The 8867-nt window shown below is 45.1% G+C and overlaps 1 protein-coding gene across 1 annotated transcript; it reads left to right on the top strand.

The window, feature by feature from the left end:
• Window positions 1–570: 570 nt before the first annotated feature.
• ASCL1 (achaete-scute family bHLH transcription factor 1) lies at window positions 571–3515 on the top strand. Its single transcript, XM_077472149.1, has 2 exons — window positions 571–1333; window positions 2433–3515. The coding sequence occupies exon 1, from the start codon at window positions 721–723 to the stop codon at window positions 1324–1326; it is 606 nt and encodes a 201-aa protein (XP_077328275.1). The 5' UTR covers window positions 571–720; the 3' UTR covers window positions 1327–1333; window positions 2433–3515.
• Window positions 3516–8867: the final 5352 nt, after the last annotated feature.

Below are 8867 nucleotides of genomic sequence, written 5' to 3'. Positions count from 1 at the left end.
TGCCAGAAGTTGTAGTTAGTGGCAGTGGCCGGTATAGGTGTATATGCAATTCCCGTAGTAGAAGGTGTAGGCAGTGCCCGGTGTAGTAGTTAGTAGCGGCAGGTGGCAGTGGCCGGTATAGGTGTATATGCAGTGGTCGGAGTAGCAGCGGCAGGTGGCAGTGCCCGGTATAGGTGTGTATGCAGTGGTCGGAGTAGTAGCGGCAGGTGGCAGTGCCCGGTATAGGTGTGTATGCAGTGGTCGGAGTAGTAGCGGCAGGTGGCAGTGCCTGGTATAAGTGTGTATGCAGTGGCCGGAGTAGTAGCAGCAGGTGGCAGTGGCCGGTATAGGTGCGGGCAGTGCCCAGTGTAGTAGTTAGTGGCAGCAGGTGGCAGTGCCCGCTCGGAGCAGGTCTTGCTTCTGCTCTGCCAGCCCCAGGCTCCGCCCCCTCTCGCTCCGTCTGCACTTGTTTATTCAGCGCTCGGAGCGGCACGCGCCAGGCGCACGCACTGGAACAACAAACCCCAGAGAATGGAGCCCGGGGAGAGGGGCGGGGCCAGGCAAAGCGCGTGGAGCTTGTGCCCATTGAAAAGGCGGCGGCGGCCGAGCGACCCCAGCCACTCAGCGCAGCGAGCCAGGGAACGTGCGGGACAGAACGCGGGGCTCGCCTCTCACACCGCCTCACCCGCACAGCCACTGCGCTCCACGCGACACACACGAGTCACCAGTCCAGCCAGCCAAATGGACAGCACTGCCAAGGCAGAGAGCGGCTCCGGCCAGCACTTCCTGCAGCCAGCCTGTTACTTTGCACAGAGCCTTCAGCTGAGCCCAGGGGACGGACAGCATCATCACCATCATCAGCAGTCCAATGCCAAGTCCGAGGCCAAGCAGGTCAAGAGGCAGAGGTCGTCCTCCCCGGAGCTGATGAGGTGCAAGAGGAGGCTCAACTTCAACGGCTTCGGCTATAGCTTGCCCCAGCAGCAACCGGCGGCGGTAGCCAGGAGGAACGAGAGGGAGAGGAACAGGGTGAAGCTGGTGAACCTGGGCTTTGCCACCCTCCGGGAACATGTCCCCAACGGGGCGGCCAACAAGAAGATGAGCAAGGTGGAGACCCTCCGCTCCGCTGTTGAGTATATCCGAGCGCTGCAGCAGCTGCTGGACGAACATGACGCTGTCAGCGCTGCCTTCCAGTCCGGGGTGCTGTCACCCACCATCTCCCCCAACTACTGTCATGACATGAACTCTATGGCAGGGTCCCCTGTCTCCTCCTACACCTCCGATGAAGGATCCTACGACCCCCTGAGTCCAGAGGAGCAAGAACTGCTAGACTTCACCACCTGGTTCTGAGCAGCAGGTGAGTCCTCCACTGTCAAGTCCACTCTCGTGGTGCTGAACTGTCAACGTGCTATGGAGGCTGGCCATACACCTTACAATCCCATTGGAAAACCTCCTTCTTTTCCTACAACCACACTGACCCTTGGGACACTTTTCTGTTCTTACGACCACACTGACCCTTGGGACACTCTTCTGTTCTTACAACCACACTTCTTTTCCTACAATCTCACTGACCCTTGGGACACACTTCTTCTTTTCCTACAACCACACCGACCCTTTGGACACTCTTCTTCTTTTCCTACAACCATACTGACCCTTGGGGCATTCTTCTTCTGTTCCTACAACCACATTGACCCTTGGGACACTCTTCTTCTTTTCCTACAACCACACTGACCCATGGGACACTCTTCTTCTTTTCCTACAACCACACCGACCCTTGGGACACACTTCTTCTGTTCCTACAACCACACTGACACTTGGGGCACACTTCTTCCTTTCCTACACTCACACTGTCCCTTAGGGCAATCTTCTTCTGTTCCTACAACCACACTGGCCCTTGTACTCCATAACTGATGACACATCTAAAAAAATGTAAGGTATATGGGTAACCTAAGGCTCCCCACACTTCTTACAACATCCTTTACACCTTCCAACAACCATGTAGGATACAAATTGATGGGTAGGTCATCTTACCTAGTTTTGTCAGATCTAAAGTTGCTTGACCCAGGATTGTAGAATGTGATACTAGTACTGTATGGTGACCCTAACACTTTAACAAGGATGATGCCCATGAAGGTGTAGCTGGCCCTTTGAGCTTGCTCCTGGTCTGGCCCTTGGAGGTCACCCCTGGCCTGGCCCTAGGAGGTCACTCCTGACCTGGCCCTGGGAGGTCGCTCCTGGCCTTACTCTAGAAGGTGACTCCTGGTCTGGCGCTAGTAGGTTGCTTTAGGTCTGGCCCTTGGAGGTTTCTCCAGGTCTGGCCCTTGGAGGTTGCTCCAGGTCTGGCCCTTGGAGGTTGCTCCAGGTCTGGCCCTTGGAGGTTGCTCCATGTCTGGTCTTGGAGGTTGCTCCTGCTGGAAACAATAACTGATGGCTCCTTTTTTTTTCTCCAATTTCAGGACTGTCCCTAAGAAGGAGGACGTGAAGCACACGAGAGCCCACAAGCCTCTCCAAGAACACTAAGCACTAGATTTGCACTCCGGTGGGGTCCACAAGAGAACCAGAGACTCAGAAGTGTGGGGATCAAGAGCACAGGGGGTACCCACCGCTCTACTCACAGAAGGAAGAGCTTTGATTGGCCAGCAAGGTCCTAAGAACAAAAAAAGAAAGAAGAAGAAGCAGGGCTTCCCAATGTCGATCCGGCCGTAGCCCATTGACTGAGCACTCTCTCCTTCCTTAAGGATGACACTGGGACTATAACTTGTGGAGTTTGCATTCATACTATGCTGATACTCAAAGAACCCTTTTAAACCCCCTCTACTACTATTTTTATACCACTTTCATCGTAAGAAAAAACAAATGCTTCCAATCTTTTTTTGTGATTTTTTATATTATAAAAATCTATTTCTATGGATCCCAGATGTTTGGGATGTATTAAGCTATTTTTGTACATAAGAGAGAGAATTTATAGAAGTTTTGTACAAATGTTATAAAAATGTGTATATCTTGATACATTATTATTGTAATGCTTATTACCTCTGCGTATTTAGACTTGTAGTCTATATGACAGTGATCGTCAGTCTCTTGTACCCCCTCCCAGCTGTTGCTCGGGCACCCCAAGGATGTGGATTGGGGCAGCAGCTGGAGGGAAGAGAGGTTGCCTGTCCCTGCTACTTATAAATGACCTTGCAACTGCCATTTTCTATGTGGTTTTGTGAAAAGGACTCTCCTAATTTTTGGGGATGGAACTCCTTACAGATGTACTTTAGCACCGATGTGTCTTACTTTATATAGGAACTTCGTTAATGTATTAATTGTGTTCTTCAAAACAACAAAACAATGTTCACAATGAACAAAGTTTATGCAGCTATTGTCCAAACACAAAATAGTGGTCCATTGTTTCTATGATGACTTTTTTTTGGAACTTTACACCACTGCCTTTTTCTTACCGTTTTATTACAAACTTACAAAGGTACCTGCATAACGAAATGTGTTTTTTTACACAATAGTTTCATAATAAAACGTTTTATATAAAAACACAACGGTCTATATTTGTTGTCCAATTGGGGGGGCTATGTTGTATCAGGATGGTGTATATAGGGAAAGCAGCGGTCTATCCAGGCTGATGTATCTATTTAGAAAGAGACACAATAAAGATGGGTACCGATTGTTTGCCATCCCCTGCATAAAAGGGGATTCAGAGCAAAGAGATTGATTAATGGCTTTATTGTCCTTTTAAATCGGCACTGAGCACTGGAAACAGAGGGCGCTCTATACCAGCAAGTGACCAGCGAGGACCTCAAGGCATCAACCACTATACAATCCAATGTGACAGATGGAGACTAAAGGACATATTTAATAAGGCAGGGAAAAGTAATTCATCATAACCAGCAAGGTAGTTCACTTATATAACCGAAATGCTTGTTATAGGTTACTGCACTTCGTGCATTAGGACAACTAAATGTAAGGGGTTAAACATGAATAAGCTATATGTATAGCTGTATAAAGTAAATTTATGGAGTTGTTTTACTAAAACTACAGAGTGCAAAATGAGGTGCAGCTCTGCATAGAAACCAATCAGCTTCCAGTTTTTATTGTTAAAGCTTAATTGCACAAGTTAGAAGCTGATTGGCTCCCATGCACAGCTGCACGAGACTTTGCACTCTCCAATTTTAGTAAATCAACCCCTGGTGAGTGCAAAATCTGGAGCAACTCCGCAGAGAAACCAATCAGCTTTCAGCTTTTATTGTCAAAGCTGGAAGCTGATTGGCTCCCATGCACAGCTGCATCAGATTTTGCACTCTCTGCTTTTAGTAAATCAACCCCTGGAAAGTCTAAAATCCGATGCAACTCTGCAGAGAAACCAATCAGCTTGCAGGTATTATTGTCAAAGCTTAATCGAACAAGTTAGAAGTTGATTGGCTCCACAGTTGCACCAGATTTTGCACTCTCCAGTTTTAGTAAATCGACCCCTATATTTGTACTACAAGCAGGGCATTCCTAGATCAAATTAGTTTTTTTTTGTACTTGTTTTTCCTTTTTTTTTATAAACCAAACTTTCGCAAATCTCTCATGCTGTTTCCAAGAAATAGCTTAAACAGGAGGAGGAGGAGGGTAGGGGGGAGCCTTGCCAGATCAGAGACACTGCTCTATAAGCATGTCATTCTATCCAAAAAGCGTGATCTGCCTGTAAAAGTACCCAATTACTAAGATTCAAAAAGAAATTGGTGGGCTTTTTTTTTTTTTTTTGGCTGGGGAGCTTGTTGTCAGTTAGCAAGGACGTGACCGGAATGATAGTCCCGTTTTCTTTTGCCTGGATACTCAGCCTCTTCCTAAAATGACTTGCAAATTCAGTTTGCGTGCACCAAGCCAGGCGGAAAGCAAAGCGCAAAATGCAGCTTAGGGAGCCCAACAAAGGACACAGAGGACAGCTCCTGATATCTGTCCCTGCAGTGCTCCTAATTCCAGGACTTTTCCAGGGACAGCTCCTGCCTGGTGCTTCTCTTATGTTTGCAAAAATGAATAAACAGCGAAAGAAAAAAGAAGAAGCTCATTGTGTTCAATTTTCTACTACCACACACATACATTATATATATATATATATATATATATATATATATATATATATATATATATATATATATATATATATATATATTCTTTGCATGCTGCTGAAAAAACAGAAAAGCAAAATGCCTTGCAGTAAAAAAAAAAAAGATCTATCTATCTATCTATCTATCTATCTATATACATTTTTTTTTTTTTACTGTAAGGCATTTTGTATATATATATATATATATATATATATATATATATATATATATATATATATATATATATATATATATATATATATACATTTTTTTACTGCAAGGCATTTTGATTTTATATATATATATATATATATATATATACATACATATATATGTATATATATTTTTTTTTTTTTGTTACGGCAAGGCATTTTACTTTTCTGTTTTATCAGCAGCATGCAAAGAAAGTGTTCCAAGTAATGTCTGGTGCCTATGAATATATCATTAGGATAATGTTTCATCCTCCACTGACAAAAAAAAAAAAAAAAGAGGAGGGGGGGTCTTCTTGTGTAGACAGGTGTTCTCTATTGCTCACTCTTCAATAGTAAATATTCCGACTCATTAAGGCAAAGTTAAGCTGTTGTTTGCAACAATGTATAAAACGGACGGAGAAATTCTCAAAAAACACACAATTTTATTTGTAAAATAGGAAAAGGGCAAAGCAGGATTGGGCTAAATCTCATTATATGTGCTCTAATCGCTTAGCAACACAAAGGCTTTTCTTCTGCTCGGAGGAAAGGCTATTGAAGCCGTGTTCAGTTAGCATTTGTAAACTCCATAAATCAAGGGCTTGCACCGTGCGCACTATACAGCCGCACTGCTCTCCCTATTCTTCCCAGCCACAAGATATTTATCCCCCTGCACGACTTTTCTTACAAACTATTTGCACGCTGTAAATCTTCGTCGCTGCTCTATCTTTTATTCCTGCTGTACTCCCCCTTTTGAGGAATGTACCAGCAGCCTCTGGGAGCTTCTATAATATCCTTAGGAAGGATGGATGGAGAATGGATGCAAGGAAGAAACAGAGCTGGGTGTCCAGCCAATCCTGCACCAGAGACAAATCAATTCTGATTGGTTGCTATAGGCGATAGCTTCATCTGTTTGCTCACATTTGGTCCTAAACTGTATGGAGCAAAAACTTTTAGCCAAAGTGGTTGTAAACTCGAAAACAAATAAAAATAAAATAAAAAAATAGCCTGCAAGACAAAGGCATAATGAGCTATTATGCATCGCATAAAAACGCATCGCATACTAGCTCATTATGAAATATTTACCTTAGATTGAAGCTGTCGCAACGGTCCTCGCACACCGCTGTGACTTGCGACATGTCTTTCAGAGTTATTTCCGGGTTCGCGCGCTCCGGGCGCTGTGATTGACCAGAGCTGCGATGACATCACTGCACATGCCAGCAGTCACAGTGCGCTCAAGTAGGCTGTTTCTTCAATGCGCATGTGCTGATGACGTTGGCACATGCGAATACAGTGAAAATGTCCTAAACCGTGCAAGTTTAGGAGATATTCATGGTACCTACAGGTAAGCAATGTTATAGGCTTATCTGTAGGTAAAAGAGGTGTAACTGGGTAGTATGATTATGTCGGATTTTTGATGCTGAAAGCGGTACAATGTTTTGCATGGAAATTTGACGTTTTATATTGTAGGCCTGTAATTCTTATGCCGCGTACACACGACCGGACTTTCCAGCAGACTAGGTCCGACAGGATCAGTCCGTCGGACAATCCGCGTGGCTAGTCGTTTTTCGTTATAAAAATCCGATGGACCTAGAAATAGAACATTTTTCAAATCTGTCCGACGGACTCAATTCCTATCGGAAAAAAGGTTCGTCTCTATGCTTGTCCGACGGACCAAATACAAAGCAGGGGAAGCTATTGGCTACTGGCTATTGAACTTCATTTTTTAGTCCCGTCTTACGTCATCACATTCAAAACAAACGGACTTTCGAACAGACTTAGTTTGTTTGTGTGTGGCCAAATCCGTTTGTTCAGAAGTCCACCGGAACTCCACCGAAAGTCCGTCGGGAAGACCGCAAAGTCCGATCGTGTGGAATAACACACTTAAATCTTTCCAAACAAGAGTCTAGTAGACATCCCCGCTATGATAAAGTTTGAAACATGAAATCATAATTTATAATATAATAAATAACTATAAATAATTATAACAAATAATAATATAACAATAATAAAAATGATTCAATAATGTAATCAAATCAAAAACAAAGAAATTTGCTCAGTTGCAGAATTGTCACTGTCATTACTTTCAGTGTTTGATGACGAATTTCCCCACAAATCGCTCAATTCTGCGAGTGATTCTAATTTATTATCGCTGTTTTCTAACTGGTCTAAAACCACTTTTGATGTAAAGGGGCAATTTTGGTTGCTATGGACAATCTCCAGTTTGCAGGCAGAGAGAACAGTATTTATAATATAAAACTGCATGCAGGACACTGGACAGACCACTAGGGACAAAGGGGATGTGAAATAAATTGATACAGTAATGTAATCTGTAGGATTACAGTGTACTGTATGTGTAATGTGTTTTAACCACTTTAATACAGGGCACTTAAACACCTTCCTGCCCAGACCAATTTTGAGCTTTCAGCGCTGTCGCACTTTGAATGACAATTGCGCGGTCATGCTACACTGTACCCAAATGAAATTTTTATCATTTTTTCCCACAAATAGAGCTTTCTTTTGATGGTATTTGATCACCTCTACGGTTTTTATTTTTTGCGCTACAAATAAAAAAATACCGAAAATTTTGAAAAAAAAAATGTTTTTTTTTGTTTCAGTTTCAAAACTTTGTAAATAAGTACGTTTTCTCCTTCACTGATGGGCACTGATGGGGCTGCACTGATGGGCACTGATAAGGCGTCACTGATGGGCACCAATGTGGCACCAATGAAGTGGCACTGATAGGCGGCACTGATGGGCGACACGGATGGGCGACACGGATGGGCGACACGGACGGACACTGATAGGTGGCACAAATTGGCACTGATAGCTGGCACGGATGGGCGGCACGGATGGGCATGGATGGGCACGGATAGGCGGCATAGGTGGGCATGGATAGGCGGCACAGGTGGGCATGGACAGGCGGCACAGGTGGGCACTCATAGGCGGCACAGGTGGGCACTCAGGCGGCACAGGTGGGCACTCATAGGCGGCACAGGTGGGCACTCATAGGCGGCATCGGTGTTATACTATAGTAATGGATGCCAATCAGTGCCAAACAATAATGCATGCCAATCAGTGATGCCCATTGTGGGCACTGATTGGCATCCATTATGGGCACTGATTGGCACCCATTGTGCTGACTGGCATCCCTGGTGGTCTAGGGAGGATTATGACCTTTATTACCTTTTCCCTGGTGGTCTGGTGGCGTCCCTGGTGGTCCAGTGTGGGCATCCTCGGGGGGGCTGTGCTGATAATCGATCAGCACAGACCCCCCCCTGTCAGAGGAGCAGCCGATCGGCTCTCCTCTACTCGCGTCTGATAGACGCGAGTGAGGGAAAGCCGATCACCGGCTCTTCCCATTTACACTGTGATCAGCCGTGATTGGACACGGCTGATCACATGGTAAAGAGTCTCTTTACCGAGATCGTAGTTGCCGGGTGTCAGACTGACACCCCGCAACAACGATCGCCACGATGCGCGCCCCCGGGGGCGCGCAGCAGCTCATAATCCTGATCACGTCATATGACGTCCGGTCAGGATTATGAAACCACTTTGCCGCCGTCAATTGCCTATAGGGCGGGCGGCAAGTGGTTAAACTTTTTGAATTTTG

Source organism: Lithobates pipiens, unplaced genomic scaffold, assembly GCF_037356315.1.
Source record: "Lithobates pipiens isolate NorthernLeopardFrog02 unplaced genomic scaffold, aLitPip1_a1.2 Scaffold_8, whole genome shotgun sequence".
NCBI lineage: Eukaryota > Metazoa > Chordata > Amphibia > Anura > Ranidae > Lithobates > Lithobates pipiens.
Note: the sequence above shows the minus strand (reverse complement) of the source record. Positions and strands in the feature narration are given on the sequence as shown.

Excerpts from the sequence above, each read along its gene's own strand:
- ASCL1 (XM_077472149.1), top strand. The coding sequence starts at position 721 with ATGGACAGCACTGCCAAGGCAGAGAGCGGCTCCGGCCAGCACTTCCTG.